Here is a 19724-nt window from a genome sequence, read left to right as displayed (position 1 = left end):
GGCAGACGGAATGTTAATTTTTGGTGTAGAAAATGAACAAGTGCAACATATTTATTATTCTCGAAGATGCAATATTTTAAGTTGCTCTACAAACACCTTAAACGGGACAGGATAAATATGCTTTAAAATTAACTTACCTGATTTTGACATAACAAAGCTAGGTTGTTAAGCTGTTTGGCCACATCAGGATGGTTTTTACCTAAAACATTTTCTCTAATCTCTAGTGCTCGTTTACATAATGGTTCAGCATCCTTGTATTTGCCACGTTTACCATATAATACAGCTAGGTTATTCAGGGTGGCTGCTACGGCAGGATGATTTTCACCTAACGTTTTTTCTCGTATTGCTAATGCATCATTTAATAGATTTGCCGCTTCTTTATATTTATTCTGAAACAAAACAATTGTTCAAAATCCAATAATACAGGGATACAGATATATCCTAGGCACGTTTGAACGTTAGTTATCTCCTAGCATCATTTAACGTTTTTCAAGGGGGGGGGCGGTCTATTTGCCAACTAGAAGGCGCTAATTGCTGGAAAGTAACGGGCAAATTGGTGGCATATGCAAAATATTGGCGATTTACCTCCGTCATTGTTTGGTCGCCCTTAAATCGCGCTATTTATTCGCCCTCTGCCTATGGGGCCATAGATAAATCACGTAGAATTTTGGGGGTAGGGTGACGAGGGGAGGGTAGGGTCAGAATTTGTGCGATGCACAGTGGTCTTTCCATAGGCCAATAATACAAAAAAAATATTTCGGCGAAGGCGTGTTTTTATCTTGCGATTACATCGTTCTGGATGTATATTTTATAGTTTCATTATTAATTTTGTCAATACTGAACTGGTTTTCTTAGTATATAGAAGAATGCATAGGGTGGCTCGTTATTTACCGATAATGCAAATAATATCGATAATCGATTGCTCGCCAGAAACATGTTTTTGTCGATCTGTGATTTTTAATATTAAATTTTTTTTCAGATAACACTACTATTAGCTTTGTATTAAATGATAATTTTCAGTTTTTGGAGTGTAAGGAGAGCAGAAATATGGGTTTATTTGTATATGTAATAGAAAAATTAACCTAAAAATTTTCAATATGACTTTAACTAACTTTGTCCCTCGATATCCTTCCCGAACTTCTTTTCAAAATGGTCGTCAGACGTTCCACTTCCACTTAAACTAGGCTTCAGCTGCGCATCTCTGCGCCCAGAATGCCTAGAAAATCTAAGATGTTGTACATGTTCAACGGGATAATGCAAGACGAAAAACTTTATATTAGATTGTCAAATTATATTACGATAATAATTACGACTGATCTCTAAACTATATAGCTTCTTTGTTATTCTCTCAAAATTTCTTATCGATCGAATCATTAGAACTTGAGTTATATCGATTTATTTGACGCTTCTCTTTAAAACACATGTCACTACGGAATATTCGATGTACGAGGCAAATGTCTCACTCCACTTCGTATTACAACTACGTTCTCAAGTACAAGTAGTATTTCTCCATTTTAAAATCGCTGGTACTCAGAGTTTTTTTTATTATGGGATAATTTTTATTGTAGGAAAACACATTTTTTGTTCACGAAAACCATCATTTTAAAGGAAAAAAAATACACGATTTATTTAAAATTCAAAATATTATGCTCACCGAAGACGATATCATAATATTTGCGTTCAGGTGCAAAAGCCACAAATTACAGAACTTTCATTGAATAACTATTCATTTTTTTTACCAGCGCAGCACAACTTGTACTATTCGATATTAACCCTTTCATGCCCAACTTTTTTCTAGTGCATGTATGGTTTCCAAACTATTTTTCCTTGAAAACAGTGAGGTCAAGAAACTCGAATAATCTTTCCTTGCAGTGCTAGAAGCTGTTCAATTTTTACCTTCCAATGCTCACTACAATTCTCCTAGAATATTTACAATAGTCCAGCTGCGTGGAAAACGTAGTCAAAAATAGTCTAAATTGATAAGTTTTATCAGTTTTTACTAATATTGCAACATAACGAAGTTATATGAAAAATCCATTTTCCGTCGTTAATGTAAAAGGTCCCTAGCAGCACTGCTCCATCAGAGTTCAATCAGACTAATTGCAATAACTTCACTTCAAGAGCTGATCTTGCTTTTAATATTCAAATGAAAGCCAATAGTCACATTTATTAGCCTTACTTGTTTTGTGAGCAAATCTTGCCTCAATCAAAAGTTATAGCTGTTTAAAAACGTTGTTGTCCACAAACAACATGGGCATGAATGGTTTAAAAAATTCTGGAACAAAAAAAAGTAAATGTGAATCATAATGTAGAGCCGTATTACACTGTTAGGTGAATATTACCGATTCTTCATTGCGAAATTTGAACTCTGCGACCCAAATTTACTATAGAAATACAGTTTTGTATCAAAATTTGCATTGAATATATTTATGACCGCCTCTCTTAAGGAATGGAACCACTGTGCGATGTAGCATTAAGCTGAATTTGGCCTGCATCAAAACCGATTGATCAGATAAAACAATTTAATGCTCCTCCTTTCCTAAGAGAAATAAATTTCAGTCCACATAAGCTACTTTTCACGCGGTTTTTCATGTCGTAAGCTTTTCGATTCACGGAATTGCAAGTAGGGTTGCCACCTCTGAAGAGGCTTTGACGCGGAGATTTTCACTGACCTGGGGGTGGTAGATTTTGAGTAGAACTAGACGGAAAATGGAATCAAAGCGATTGCTCGGCATTTTAGAACACTTTAATCGCTTTTTATTACTACGTGACAGTAAAGCTGTAAAATTTTCACATTTGAGAACGGTTTGTTTTGTCGGTTCAATCTGGTGTAGTATTTCTTTTCCCCGACTAAGTGCCAAGAATACAAAAGCACCAGCTACTCTCGCTACGGAGGATAAGTGGAACGAGCATGCTCTCCTCCATAACTAACAGGAAAAGGAGAGTAAAGGAGGCTGTGGCATCACATGAGAAGCACTATGTGGTGTCGGTTATTCATTACCAGAGGTCACAACAAAGGGGCAAAACTCACCTCCCTAGCCAACAGTTAAGGGTCGCTGCAGGAGTAGCAACAACACGGGAAGAACTCGTTTGATGTTGACTTAGTCAGTTGGATTAGAACAAATCTGCCATTCCTTGGTGCAGCTGGTGATAAGCACCACTAACAGTTAAGTGATTTGGTAAAATTGCAGCAAAATGACTTTGTTTCATCATTTTGAGCGACTTAGTGGGATGCTACATTTCAATTGTAGCATATAGCGATATATTACTTTCCTTAATTTGTATTTATTTTTTATATGCATTGCTTTGTGAAATAAATCAGTAATATTTGGTGAACTTATCTTCGCCACCTTGAGACAAAGGGTTTGTCGGGAAAAATAGATCTGAACTAGAGTAATAGTTAACTTGGACTTTTTAAATATTTTGCGAAGAATAAATTAATTTAAAAAAAATGAAATTATTCTTCTTTTCATCAAACCCGGAGAAATTGATGTGAAACCCGGAGGCCCGGAGATCGCTCCCGAAAACCGTAGTCTCCGGGTCAAACCCGGAGGGGTGGCAACCCTAATTGCAAGCTCGCAAAATAAACGAATAGATTTTCTATGCGGATATCACTTGCAGCATTAGTTAGCTCATATTGCTGAATAGGCTTAGTTTCTACATTAAAGGAAACAAAATTAAGTAATTTAAATGAACGTATGCTTCTCAGAACCATTGGCAACTTTTGGATTGTGAACTGAGAGAACTTCTCTTCATGCTCCATGACACATAAAATTCAAAACGTAACTATCAACACTATATTGGTCATGAAGTGGGCTTATTTTGTACGCAATTTGCTCTTATGAAAAATGTTTAAATGCTACGTTATTTACAGGGGGAAGGTTAGAATTTTGTGACAAGAAGGCTACGAAGGGGGAGGGAGGGGTCGAAAATCGCTGAAAAAGCTACGTCATTTGTACGGCACCTATATGAAAATTTTAAACAATATTTTTTTCGAATTTGGTATGTATCCAAATAAAAACCAATCAGCATATTAGGCAATCACCAGGATATACCGCAGCATACTAGGCAATCACCATGGTATATCGCGAGGATGAATATGTGATGAAATCGTTATTGCACAATGCACACTCCAACTTACTATAGTTTGATATTCGTTAAGGAGAGGGTATGGGGTTTCAGCGTGAAAAAACACTTTTTTTGCGATTTTTTTTCTAGAAATTTAGGTGAAGGAAATTCATCAAAATTTTTGTACATTATAATGTATCATTTCAATAACATTTTTTTATTGTTTCTGTGCAAAAATATCGACAAGCGATTCAGTGACGAAGCTTTTTTAAAACGTCTTTGGAAAACGCACGATTTGCGGTGTTAGCTGCCATGTTGCTGATCTGCTATTGGTTCGTCCCAGCCAACATTAGAACGCCAGCCCAATCGGATCGTAGACTGACATGAGGATTCGCAGCACCTCCCGTTTAGTGGGGGCTTCCTGTACAGATAACAGCTCGTGCTTGCATCGTTCCAGAATTTTGAATGTGATGTATCACTGATAGTTTTCCACCACATGCCCAGAACTTTCTCGGTTGCTAGCTCCACAGGCTTGTTCAAATCCTTTTGAGAAGAACTGTGATCACCCGTGACATCAATTACTTTTTTCGAATTCGACAACCATCCTCGAATTTCAAACCCTCCTTCAGCATGTATAAACCGTACATCCTGCGCCGGTTTCACCGCCTCTTCTTCCGATTCGACGCTATAAAGAATATCGTCGACATAAGTTCCGTTACAGATCGCCTCCACTGCTTTCGGAAACTGGTGCTTAAATCGACCTGCGTTTAGGTTCTTGACGTACTGTGCGCTGCTTGGAGAACAACTCGCACCGAACGTCATCACCTGCATGATGCAAACCGTTGGGGTATCGCTGGGGATTCCATCATTCCACAGAAACCTTTGGCAATGCTGATTTTCGTTGTTGATCTGCACTTGATAGAACATCTCGCGAATATCCCCTGAGACCGATATACGATACTCACGAAACCGCTGTAGAACGTTTGGAAGAGGCGTACCTTGATCAGGTCCTTTCAACAGAAACGAATTTAGTGAAACGTGTCCTACCTTGGCTGCTGCGTCCCAAACCATGCGAAGTTTTCCTGGTTTATTGAGATTTACAGCTGGAAAGATCGGCAGGTACCACGAGTGTCCCCTATGCATTGCTTCTTCTTGCTTCGAAAGTTTTCGAATATATCCTTTCGCTTTGTAGTCCGCTATCTTCTCCTGGAGAACTTTTGCCAATTCTGGTTCCTGTACCAAGCGCTTGGCCAAATATCCATGACGCTTCAAAGCCATAGGTTTACTGTCCGCCAGCCGGATGACATCATAACATCGTCATCTTTTGACATCAGCGACTTCCCAGTAAGCTGAACTCCAAGGCTATCCAGGGAGAAATAGTTCTTAACGGTAGAGTTAAACGCATAGCACTGGCAGATGTGATAGCTGTACGTACTATCGCTGCTGGCTGTTGATGGTTCTACTACTAAGCACGGACCGTAAACTAGCCAACCTAGTCGAGTCAGTGCGGCGGTAGGCTGATTTTCACTCCCTTCTCTTGATTCGAGTGGATACTCCAACCTAGTGTTGTCTACACCCAACAGGATTCGCGGTTTAACTCCAGCATAGGATGCGATAAGAAGACCGGAGAGATGTCCGTAATGTTTCACCAGATCCGAAATCGCTATCGATTGAGAAGGAAGATCTAAGCTTCGTACTGTGTGTACCTTCGACAGATGAAAGCGTTGAGTGGGAGTTTTGGGAACCAGCTCAATTCGAACCCGCCAGTGGGAGTAGTGTTTTCGGGTTGCCTCTGGGCGTGCCTCGAACCTTCGGTATACCCGCATACACTGTGATAGTCGGAAATGCCTTTTTGCCATACATCTTCACGATTACCACACTCCCTATAGATAGATCTTTATCAACATGACGATTAATTTACTACTGCCATTTACACTGCTAATAATCATCACCACCCCTACGGTCGAGTCGATCGGCAGAGGTTTAGTGTATGTTGCTGCGAGTCGGGTCGGCTGGATGGCTGGGTACCGGGTACCGGCTGCAGGCGGTGAACCCATCTCAGCCGGCATTGATACTACGAGTACGGGGCTGATATTTTGGTGATGGGCAAAGGCTACTAGGCTCGTTCGAATGCCGTATAGTGACTTTTTCGTCATATCTGCTATCGTATATTAGAATTATTTAAAAATGCCTGTTCTACAACTTTGTAGAAAACACCTAATTTCTATATCTCTCCGTTGAAAAGTTGGTGTTGGCGCCCTCTATGCGGTAACATGTGGAACTAAAATGTTCTAATCGAAACATGACCTGTATTATTTACTATTATTCTTCTGAACATACTATTGAGCTAAATTTAACCGTTATTTCACAAAAAAAATTTGTTCGCGGGAATTGAGTACTGATACACAACCATTCGCTGCTTGGCCCCATACAAAACTGACTCAGACATCACTTCGTTAAAAGCTTAATAACTTCTTTTGACAAAACCGGATTTATTAGTAGTCTTCGACGAAGTTGTACACAATTAAATCATCTTTCTTATTTTCACTAACAGTGCTGATACCATCCATACAATGCCGCTTGACGGTGAAAATGTAAGGTAGTGGTTTTTTTCCATGTAAATTGTCTAAAAATCCCATACAAACTTCAGGAGCGTTGGTTCGGCAGCTAGACTTGTCCGATTTTCTTCAAATTTGGAGCAAATACTCCTGGTGGGACTATAAATCTAGTCAGGGGCGGGCCGATAGGGGTCATTTTTTTCTTGTCGCTTTAATATATATATATATATATATATATATATATATATATATATATATATATATATATATATATATATATATATATATATATATATATATATATATATATATATATATATATATATATATATATATATATATATATATATATATATATATATATATATATATATATATATATATATATATATATATATATATATATATATATATATATATATATATATATATATATATATATATATATATATATATATATATATATATATATATATATATATATATATATATATATATATATATATATATATATATATATATATATTAAAGCGACAAGAAAAAAATGACCCCTATCGGCTCGCCCCTGACTCGATTTCTAATCCCACCAGGAGTATTTGCTCCAAATTTGAAGAAAATCGGACAAGTCTAGCTACCGAACCAACGCTCCTGAAGTTTGTATGGGATTTTTAGACAATTTACATGGAAAAAAACCACTACCTTACATTTTCACCGTCAAGCGGCATTGTATGGATGGTATCAGCACTGTAAGTGAAAATAAGAAAGATGATTTAATTGTCTACAACTTCGTCGAAGACTACTAATAAATCCGGTTTTGTCAAAAGAAGTTATTAAGCTTTTAACGAAGTGATGTCTGAGTCAGTTTTGTATGGGGCCAAGCAGCGAATGGTTGTGTATCAGTACTCAATTCCCGCGAACAAATTTTTTTTGTGAAATAACGGTTAAATTTAGCTCAATAGTATGTTCAGAAGAATAATAGTAAATAATACAGGTCATGTTTCGATTAGAACATTTTAGTTCCACATGTTACCGCATAGAGGGCGCCATCACCAACTTTTCAACGGAGAGAGATAGAAATTAGGTGTTTTCTACAAAGTTGTAGAACAGGCATTTTTAAATAATTCTAATATACGATAGCAGATATGACGAAAAAGTCACTATACGGCATTCGAACGAGCCTAGTAGCCTTTGCCCATCACCAAAATATCAGCCCCGTACTCGTAGTATCAATGCCGGCTGAGATGGGTTCACCGCCCGCAGCCGGTACCCGGTACCCAGCCATCCAGCCGACCCGACTCGCAGCAACATACACCAAACCTCTGCCGATCGACTCGACCGTAGGGGTGGTGATGATTATTAGCAGTGTAAATGGCAGTAGTAAATTAATCGTCATGTTGATAAAAATCTATCTATAGGGAGTGTGGTAATCGTGAAGATGTATGGCAAAAAGGCATTTCCGACTATCACAGTGTATGCGGGTATACCGAAGGTTCGAGGCACGCCCAGAGGCAACCCGAAAACACTACTCCCACTGGCGGGTTCGAATTGAGCTGGTTCCCAAAACTCCCACTCAACGCTTTCATCTGTCGAAGGTACACACAGTACGAAGCTTAGATCTTCCTTCTCAATCGATAGCGATTTCGGATCTGGTGAAACATTACGGACATCTCTCCGGTCTTCTTATCGCATCCTATGCTGGAGTTAAACCGCGAATCCTGTTGGGTGTAGACAACACTAGGTTGGAGTATCCACTCGAATCAAGAGAAGGGAGTGAAAATCAGCCTACCGCCGCACTGACTCGACTAGGTTGGCTAGTTTACGGTCCGTGCTTAGTAGTAGAACCATCAACAGCCAGCAGCGATAGTACGTACAGCTATCACATCTGCCAGTGCTATGCGTTTAACTCTACCGTTAAGAACTATTTCTCCCTGGATAGCCTCGGAGCTCAGCTTACTGGGAAGTCGCTGATGTCAAAAGATGACGATGTTATGATGTCATCCGGCTGGCGGACAGTAAACCTATGGCTTTGAAGCGTCATGAGTATTTGGCCAAGCGCTTGGTACAGGAACCAGAATTGGCAAAAGTTCTCCAGGAGAAGATAGCGGACTACAAAGCGAAAGGATATATTCGAAAACTTTCGAAGCAAGAAGAAGCAATGCATAGGGGACACTCGTGGTACCTGCCGATCTTTCCAGCTGTAAATCTCAATAAACCAGGAAAACTTCGCATGGTTTGGGACGCAGCAGCCAAGGTAGGACACGTTTCACTAAATTCGTTTGTGTTGAAAGGACCTGATCAAGGTAGGACCTGAAATTCGAGGATGGTTGTCGAATTCGAAAAAAGTAATTGATGTCACGGGTGATCACAGTTCTTCTCAAAAGGATTTGAACAAGCCTGTGGAGCTAGCAACCGAGAAAGTTCTGGGCATGTGGTGGAAAACTATCAGTGATACATCACATTCAAAATTCTGGAACGATGCAAGCACGAGCTGTTATCTGGACAGGAAGCCCCCACTAAACGGGAGGTGCTGCGAATCCTCATGTCAGTCTACGATCCGATTGGGCTGGCGTTCTAATGTTGGCTGGGACGAACCAATAGCAGATCAGCAACATGGCAGCTAACACCGCAAATCGTGTGTTTTCCAAAGACGTTTTAAAAAAGCTTCGTCACTGAATCGCTTGTCGATATTTTTGCACAGAAACAATAAAAAAATGTTATTGAAATGATACATTATAATGTACAAAAATTTTGATGAATTTCCTTCACCTAAATTTCTAGAAAAAAAAACGCAAAAAAAATTTTTTTTCACGCTGAAACCCCATACCCTCTCCTTAACGAATATCAAACTATAGTAAGTTGGAGTGTGCATTGTGCAATAACGATTTCATCACATATTCATCCTCGCGATATACCATGGTGATTGCCTAGTATGCTGCGGAATATCCTGCTGATTGCCTAGTATGCTGATTGGTTTTTATTTGGATACATACCAAATTCGAAAAAAATATTGTTTAAAATTTTCATATAGGTGCCGTACAAATGACGTAACTTTTTCAGCGATTTAAATAACGTAGCATTTAAACATTTTTTATAAGAGCAAATTGCGTACAAAATAAGCCCACTTCATGACCAATATAGTGTTGATAGTTACGTTTTGAATTTTATGTGTCATGGAGCATGAAGAGAAGTTCTCTCAGTTCACAATCCAAAAGTTGCCAATGATTCTGAGAAGCATACGTTCATTTAAATTACTAAATTTTGTTTCCTTTAATGCAGAAACTAAGCCTATTCAGCAATATGAGCTAACTAATACTGCAAGTGATATCCGCATAGAAAATCTATTCGTTTATTTTGCGAGCTTGCAATTAGGGTTGCCACCCCTCCGGGTTTGACCCGGAGACTACGGTTTTCGGGAGCGATCTCCGGGCCTCCGGGTTTCACATCAATTTCTCCGGGTTTGATGAAAAGAAGAATAATTTCATTTTTTTTAAATTAATTTATTCTTCGCAAAATATTTAAAAAGTCCAAGTTAACTATTACTCTAGTTCAGATCTATTTTTCCCGACAAACCCTTTGTCTCAAGGTGGCGAAGATAAGTTCACCAAATATTACTGATTTATTTCACAAAGCAATGCATATAAAAAATAAATACAAATTAAGGAAAGTAATATATCGCTATATGCTACAATTGAAATGTAGCATCCCACTAAGTCGCTCAAAATGATGAAACAAAGTCATTTTGCTGCAATTTTACCAAATCACTTAACTGTTAGTGGTGCTTATCACCAGCTGCACCAAGGAATGGCAGATTTGTTCTAATCCAACTGACTAAGTCAACATCAAACGAGTTCTTCCCGTGTTGTTGCTACCCCTGCAGCGTTGGCTAGGGAGGTGAGTTTTGCCCCTTTGTTGTGACCTCTGGTAATGAATAACCGACACCACATAGTGCTTCTCATGTGATGCCACAGCCTCCTTTACTCTCCTTTTCCTGTTAGTTATGGAGGAGAGCATGCTCGTTCCACTTATCCTCCGTAGCGAGAGTAGCTGGTGCTTTTGTATTCTTGGCACTTAGTCGGGGAAAAGAAATACTACACCAGATTGAACCGACAAAACAAACCGTTCTCAAAGCAAATACTCCTGGTGGGACTAGAAATCGAGTCAGGGGCGGGCCGATAGGGGTCATTTTTTTCTTGTCGCTTTAATATATATATATATATATATATATATATATATATATATATATATATATATATATATATATATATATATATATATATATATATATATATATATATATATATATATATATATATATATATATATATATATATATATATACGTATATATATATATATATATATATATATATATATATATATATATATATATATATATATATATATATATATATATATATATATATATATATATATGTATATTGGGATGTTGTCAGCGCACCATATCCGCTGACTGATCACAATCGATTCAGTCGATCGATGCAACGCAGATATGCTGAGCCAGCTGAATGCCACGCGCGATGCCAACGTGGAAGCGGCCAACATGGACAACGTGGACATCGGACGATACTGGAGCAGACTTGGTATTGCTGACTAGGTCAAACATAGTTTATAAGAGGCAGTTGATAGAAAAATTAAATCAGTCTTAGGTGTGAGTTGTAACATAACGATCATAAGTGAATAAATGTTTTTTTTTATAAAACTCTGACACATCAGAGCATTACTGGCGCAGTCTCGAAAAAAGTGGTGTTGGTTCGCGAGTGAAGTTAAAATTTAGTGAAAATAAATTGAACAAACTTCTAAGAATTCAACGTAAAGATCAGAGATTTAAGTTCGTGTACAGAACAACCAATCAGCCGGCAAGAAGCCATCATTGAGTGAATATCAAGCGATTCGCGCTGATTGCAAATTGAAGATCGCCACCGGACCTCAACGCACACTAGGACTCCAGATGAAGCTCAACAGTGCTCTTCTGTAAGTAACAAAAACCTTCTATTAATTAACATTGTGACTAAGCAAATACTAATCAGTTGTTCAAAGTGAACATTTGAAAAACTACGGTATATTGAAATTAGATACATTGCATGAGACGTGCTAATACGTTTGACAAAAATAGAAACATGGCACAAGAAGTTAACGCCCAAGAGGTTGGACCAAATCCGCGAGCTCAAGGAAAATCAAAACGCTTTAGTGCACACAATTAATGCCATGCGCGATAGGGCGGAAGATCCATTCTTAAATTTCCGGACTCCCGACCCAATTAAAAATCTTGCCACATTCAGTGGAAATAAAAAAGAAACTCAAGCGTGGCTTGAGGATACTGAGAACACGCTCGACTTGTTTGAGAGTTACGCGGGATCACCGTATTACGAACAAATAATAAGAGCGATCAAAAATAAAATAACAGGCGAAGCGAAAGAAGTATTGAGCAGCAGGCATCCCAAAAGATTGGCAATCAATCAAAGAGGCGCTGCTTAATTCCTATGGAGACAGACGGGATTTAACATCGCATATCCAGTCACTCTTTTACGTACGCCAAGGGAAAAAAGACCCTTAGCGAATTTTACAATAAAGTCAAATCGATAGATACAGCAATAAAAAGCACCGCAGCCGTGATGGACGACTATAAATCCTCCACCAAAGCGATTAACAGCTTAATCAGTTTGATATCGGTAACCCGATTCATAGACGGTTTAAACGACACGCTTAGCATGCATGTGCGAAGCTACCGGCCGGAGTCGCTGGAAGAAGCATATAATATTACTGTACAATACGCTAATGCAGCGTACAGAATGAAGCTAGACAATAAGTCAACAGCCCCCACCTCTAAGCCAAACTCTTTTAACAAACCAAATAAACCGTACCAAAACTCAAATTCGGCAGACAACCAAAATTATAATGCAGGGTACCCCCAAAACTTTAACAAGCCTGGACCCTCAGGAAAATTTAAATCGCATAGACAAAACCTAGACGAAGACGTTTCGATGCGAACAGTGAGATCAAAAACCCAGAATCTAAACAACCACGAAGGAGAAACTGAACATCATGAGCCAGAAAATGACACCCCTCCACAAGAAGAGTTCACGTTAGATTCAGATGACGACGACTATTTTCTAGCCGACGAACTAAATTTTCAAATAGTTCAAGAAAAAAATCAAGGGCCATAGCCAACAACAATTTCATTCCTTATATAACGATAATGACTAGCAAAGGAGAAATGAAATTTTTGATCGACACAGGCGCGAACAAAAATTACATTTCGCCAATGCACGTAAATCTAGAAAACTGCAAATCAGAAACCGGTATTCAAGTAACTAACATACAAGGCACGCACAATATCGAAAAATCAACCTCATTTGACATTTTTCAGATAAAGAAAAAATTAAAATTTTACATATTCAAATTTCACGATTTCTTTGACGGACTAATTGGTTACGAGTCATTACGGGACATCAAAGCACAAATTGACATTTCCAAAAACAAACTTAAAGTTGGTAGAAAGGAATTTACTATGCAGAAAAGATTCCCACTTCAAAATAAAATTAATCTAACCGAGCAGAATTTTCAATATATTCCGGTACAGACAATAAAAGATGGAGACTTTTGCATTCAAAACGAATTGCATCTAGGCAAATTTTCAATACTACCCGGGCTATATCGAAGCACAAATAAAGTAGCGATATTAGCAATGAACAACCACTCGGAAACACCATTGGAAATTAACCTAAACGAAATAAAAATCAAGACAGATCAATACCAAGTGCTACAAGAACCACTCAGCCAGGAAGAAAATCAGAAATATCATTTTCGAGAGGATCACATGAATGACGAAGAAAAGAAGGCATTGAAATACATCATTAACCAGAACAAGGAAATACTCTACACAGATTCTGAAAAGCTCACATTTACCCATAAAATCAAACATAATATCAGGACCGCTGACAACATCCCAATATACACGAAATCCTATAAATATCCACAAATTTTTGAAAAAGAAATTCAAACGCAAGTGCGTAAGATGCTAAATGACGGCATTATTAAAGAATCGATATCGCCATACACTTCCCCCGTATGGATTGTACCGAAGAAAGCCGATGCATCCGGACAAAAGAAATCTCGTTTAGTCATCGATTATCGAAAATTAAACGAGAAAACCATTAACGACAAATATCCGATTCCGGATATAACAGACATACTGGACAAATTAGGTAGGGCTCGATATTTTTCAACAATTGATTTAGTGTCAGGTTTTCACCAGATACAATTAGCAGAAGAAGATACCGAAAAAACTGCGTTTTCTGTAAATTCAGGGAAATACGAATTTACCAGAATGCCTTTTGGTTTAAAAAACGCACCCGCCACCTTTCAGCGAGTAATGGACTGCATACTGCGCGAGCTAATAGGAGTGTGTTGTTTCGTCTACATGGACGACATTATCATTTTCTCTAGTTCACTGCAGGAGCACCAAAACGATCTGATTCGAGTAATGAAAAAGCTGAAAGATGCTGGTCTGAAGATTCAATTAGACAAATGCGAATTCTTCAGAAAAGAGGTTCAATTTCTCGGGCACACCGTGTCAGAAGACGGAGTAAAACCCAACGCTGATAAAATCGAAAGCATAAAAATCTGGCCAATGCCAAAATGTGAAAGAGAAGTTAGACAATTTCTCGGTACACTAGGCTACTACCGGAGGTTTATAAAAGATTTTGCCAAAGTGGTAAAACCAATGACTAAACTATTGAGGAAGGATACTGAGTTCAAAATAACGACCGAAATCGAAGAATGTTTTCATAAATGCAAAAAGATTCTTTCAATGGACCCTGTGTTAATGTACCCAGATTTTACTAAAGAATTTACATTAACAACAGATGCGAGCGACTATGCTATAGGAGCCGTTCTCTCCCAGGGACCAATTGGCAAAGATAGACCAATTGCATACTCCTCACGTACTCTAAGCAAAACAGAAGAGAACTATTGCACTACAGAAAAAAAGCTATTGGCAATCGTGTGGGCCGTGAAACATTTTCGACCATAACAGTAAGATCGTTCGTTGGAAACTTGATCTAGGCGAGTTCGACTACGAAATTATGTACAAACCCGGTAAGCAAAACGTCGTTGCCGACGCTCTTTCAAGAATAAATCCTACAATAGAAAACCAGACAATAAACGCAAACTCTCAAGATAGCATAGAGGTAGAACCATCCTCAAGCGAAAGCGACGACCTGGAAACAATTCGTTCGGCAGACACGAGCGACGATTATTTTATACCATGCACTGAAAAATCCATTAATTCTTTTAGGAACCAAATAATTTTAAAAATTGGTCCCAAAGACATAACATCCTACGAGCAAATATTTCCTAAGTATCATCGTCACATAATAACAAAACAAGATTATACAGAAAAAGATATAATTGACATCTTCACTTCAAAAATTTTCTTAACACCAAAGGTTCAAACTGTCTGAAAATGCCAATTTCACTCATCCAAATGGTTCAAGAAATATACAGAAAATACTTTTCAATTAATAAAACACATAAGATTCTCATTTCAGAATTACTCCTAGAAGACATAAGGATGGAAGACCAGCAGGACGAAATTATCCGAGAAACCCATAACTATGGCCATAGAGGCACAAAGGAAAATAAAAACCAAATATTACAAAAATTCTTTTTTCCACAGCTCGACAGAAAACTTAAAATTTTCGTAAGCACCTGTGATATTTGCAAAAAAGCAAAATATGACAGATCACCGCCAAAATTAATTAGAAAAAGTACTTTCGGCAAAACCCCGTTTGATAGACTCCACATCGACGTCTTTTTCTTACAAGGTCAAAAGTGGTTAACTATAGTAGATTCCTTCTCTAAATTTGCAAACGCAATTCATTTGCAAGCAAGAACAATAATCGACATGAAAAACGCCATAACTGAGCATATACGCCAATTTGGAAGACCGAACACTATAGTCAGCGACAAAGAACCTTCTTTCCGGTCAATCGATTTCATTGGATTTTTGAACGATCTCGGGATCGAGATACACTTCGCTAGCAACTCAAACGCTAACGGGATAGTAGAACGATTTCATTCTACGCTCATTGAGATTTTTAGAACGACAAAAACCAAATTCACCCATCTCACACTTAAAGAACACGTAAACGTCGCGATCGATATCTATAACAATAGTTTTCACGAATCAACCAAGGCTAAACCGCGAGAAATAATTTTTAACACTCTAAATACAACAAATACCGGAGAAATAACCGAAAATTTCCATAAACTCCAGTCCAAAGCCAAAATCGAACTAGATAAACGAAAAGCCAGATACGAGGAAAAATACGAGAACAAACAAATATCGAAAACATTAAATCCAGGGGATGAAAAATATGTTAAAATAACCCAACGACTAACAAAAGACAAAAACCTGTATAAAATATCAAAAGTAAAACAAGACAATGAACTAACTTTCGAAGATAATAACGAGGTTAAGATCCATAAAAATCGACTAAGAAAATAAACAAATTAAATCTATTTTTATCCTACAGAATAATTACACTCAACCTCAACCTGATAAACGCTACCACCTATAAAGAAATAACAAACAGTAATGGCTACTGGCAGTAAAATCGATTCAGTCAGAATTAAAATAGGATATAATAGGATAGTGCACAAGATGCACTGCTCTAGCTTCGGATGGTTTCTTCGTAACGTCTCCCTCCTCAAGCATCAAGCGTCCTCGGTTGATTTTTCAGGAGTTCGAATCTCGGTATCGGAATGACTCGTGGTTTGTTTCTCTCTGTTTTCTCTTCGGTTGTCTCTGCAGTTGGTTCGGTTGCTGTGTCTTCTAGTTGGGTTGTTGAAAACGATTCTGGCGACCTGTCAACTGTATGTTTTCCCGAATGTGGTTTTCTTCTATAGAGATAAGTGGAGAAACAAAGAATTGTTAGTACCAGGAGGATAGAGCCTCCTAATGTTACCCTGTTTTGTGTTTGGTGCAGTGATAGGTAGATTTCGCTGACTTCTTCCAAATTGTGGATTCTGGTCATAACGTTTTCCTCTTCGCTGGTTATATTGCTTGCGATCTGAAGGTTTTTGCTGTATATTGGTATGAGATAATTGTCTTTATGATTAGTTCCGGCTTCCCGTAGAATGTTAAATTGCTTATTTTGATTGTGCAATTTTCTATTTCGATTAGCGTTGTTCCTGTAATTACTTTAGGTCCTCCGCATGAGTCAGACACTTCAATGTCGATGTTGGTGTCTATTAGGATGATACCTTTTAAGATTTCTTTGATTTGTGTGGTCTCTCTGACTCGAGAGACTGTACATTTTGGGGCTTGGTGTACAAGAAGGTTGAAGATGCATTCGTCTTCTAATGGAGAATTAATACTGCAAATATCGCATTTTGTTGTTTGCGAGTATATGTGGTTTCTGTGTTTGGCTACCAGGTGAATGTGCGTATTGATGCGTGTTCCATTGAGATTGAGCGTATGAAGTTCCAGTAGATCGTAGTGTTTGTCGTCAGTACGGGTATTTTTGTAAGGATGGCTACTTGGTTGTTGCTAATTCCTATGCTAGCTTTACAGTAACGGAAGATTTCGTCTACGTAATTTATCTTGATTCCTTGACTCCTAAGTTTGCTATAAATGAAATTCTTTTCTTCTAAAGACAGTATGTTTTGTTGATAAGATTGAGTTTAGAGAGTTTTATTTGATCTTCTATGTCGCCAATCAACTGGATTATCTCCTCTGTTTTCCAAATAAGATTGTGAATTCTAAATCTGCTTTAATTCCTTGTGATGAATTAAATTCTCTGGCCATCTTTATATTAATTCTTTCAGAATAGTTGTAATATTGTTTATTCTGTTTTGAAAAATCTCATTAATTTTAATTTGCATCATTTGATTTTTAGCGAGTTTGTTTTCTTGTTCTCCTAATATCCCTAGGCTTTGGTTTATAATCTTCAAATCATTGTTGTCTGGGTTTCCAGAGATAAACTTTATTGCTGTTCCTAGAGCGTCTACTAGTCCTCTCCTCCGTCTTCGTGGTAGAAGGCTATGAAGTTTATCTTTAGCTAACTGGATTTTGGCTTCAAGTGTGTTTTCTAAATGATCAATAATTTTAACGGATTTTCCTAATTTTTTCAATATAATCGAGATTATTTTCGAGTGTTTTCAGGTCTATCTTGTGCACTATCCTATTATATCCTATTTTAATTCTGACTGAATCGATTTTTACTGCCAGTAGCCCATTACTGTTTGTTATTTCTTTATAGGTGGTAGCGTTTATCAGGTTGAGGTTGAGTGTAATTATTCTATATTCTGTAAGATAAAAATAGATTTAATTTGTTTATTTTCTTAGTCGATTTTTATGGATCTTAACCTCGTTATTATCTTCGAAAGTTAGTTCATTGTCTTGTTTTACTTTTGATATTTTATACAGGTTTTTGTCTTTTGTTAGTCGTTGGGTTATTTTAACATATTTTTCATCCCCTGGATTTAATGTTTTCGGTATTTGTTTGTTCTCGTATTTTTCCTCGTATCTGGCTTTTCGTTTATCTAGTTCGATTTTGGCTTTGGACTGGAGTTTATGGAAATTTTCGGTTATTTCTCCGGTGTTTGTTGTATTTAGAGTGTTAAAAATTATTTCTCGCGGTTTAGCCTTGGTTGATTCGTGAAAACTATTGTTATAAATATCGATCGCGACGTTTACGTGTTCTTTAAGTGTGAGATGGGTGAATTTGGTTTTTGTCGTTCTAAAATCTCAATGAGCGTAGAATGAAATCGTTCTACTATCCCGTTAGCGTTTGAGTTGCTAGCGAAGTGTATCTCGATCCCGAGATCGTTCAAAAATCCAATGAAATCGATTGACCGGAAAGAAGGTTCTTGGTCGCTGACTATAGTGTTCGGTCTTCCAAATTGGCGTATATGCTCAGTTATGGCGTTTTTCATGTCGATTATTGTTCTTGCTTGCAAATGAATTGCGTTTGCAAATTTAGAGAAGGAATCTACTATAGTTAACCACTTTTGACCTTGTAAGAAAAAGACGTCAATGTGGAGTCTATCAAACGGGGTTTTGCCGAAAGTACTTTTTCTAATTAATTTTGGCGGTGATCTGTCATATTTTGCTTTTTTGCAAATATCACAGGTGTTTACGAAAATTTTAAGTTTTCTGTCGAGCTGTGGAAAAAAGAATTTTTGCAATATTTGGTTTTTATTTTCCTTTGTGCCTCTATGGCCATAGTTATGGGTTTCTCGGATAATTTCGTCCTGCTGGTCTTCCATCCTTATGTCTTCTAGGAGTAATTCTGAAATGAGAATCTTATGTGTTTTATTAATTGAAAAGTATTTTCTGTATGTTTCTTGAACCATTTGGATGAGTGAAATTGGCATTTTCAGACAGTTTGAACCTTTGGTGTTAAGAAATTTTTTGAAGATGTACAATTATATCTTTTTCTGTATAATCTTGTTTTGTTATTATGTGACGATGATACTTAGGAAATATTTGCTCGTAGGATGTTATGTCTTTGGGACCAATTTTTAAAATTATTTGGTTCCTAAAAGAATTAATGGATTTTTCAGTGCATGGTATAAAATAATCGTCGCTCGTGTCTGCCGAACGAATTGTTTCCAGGTCGTCGCTTTCGCTTGAGGATGGTTCTACCTCTATGCTATCTTGAGAGTTTGCGTTTATTGTCTGGTTTGCTATTGTAGGATTTATTCTTGAAAGAGCGTCGGCAACGACGTTTTGCTTACCGGGTTTGTACATAATTTCGTAGTCGAACTCGCCTAGATCAAGTTTCCAACGAACGATCTTACTGTTATGGTCGAAAATGTTTCACGGCCCACACGATTGCCAATAGCTCTTTTTCTGTAGTGCAATAGTTCTCTTCTGTTTTGCTTACCAAAACCACATTCGGGAAAACATACAGTTGACAGGTCGCCAGAATCGTTTTCAACAACCCAACTAGAAGACACAGAACCGAACCAACTGCAGAGACAACCGAAGAGAAAACAGAGAGAAACAAACCACGAGTCATTCCGATACCGAGATTCGAACTCCTGAAAAATCAACCGAGGACGCTTGATA

At 37.7% G+C, this 19724-nt stretch overlaps 1 protein-coding gene across 4 annotated transcripts in view; it reads right to left on the bottom strand.

Annotated features, from left to right (window-relative positions):
• Positions 1-19724, bottom strand: part of LOC131690293 (kinesin light chain-like) — a 676695-nt gene that overhangs the window by 258158 nt on the left and 398813 nt on the right. For 3 of the 4 annotated variants that reach the window (XM_058975957.1, XM_058975956.1, XM_058975955.1), the window contains one exon: positions 138-389. The exons of the other annotated variant lie outside the window; for it this stretch is intronic. In XM_058975957.1, the coding sequence (XP_058831940.1) occupies positions 138-389 (252 nt within the window). The remainder of the gene's footprint in view (positions 1-137; positions 390-19724) is intronic. 4 annotated transcript variants of the gene reach the window in all.

The sequence above is a fragment of the Topomyia yanbarensis genome, chromosome 3 (assembly GCF_030247195.1).
Source record: "Topomyia yanbarensis strain Yona2022 chromosome 3, ASM3024719v1, whole genome shotgun sequence".
Lineage (NCBI taxonomy): Eukaryota > Metazoa > Arthropoda > Insecta > Diptera > Culicidae > Topomyia > Topomyia yanbarensis.
The sequence above is the reverse complement of the archived record's forward strand: the minus strand, read 5'-3'. Positions and strand labels throughout refer to the sequence as shown.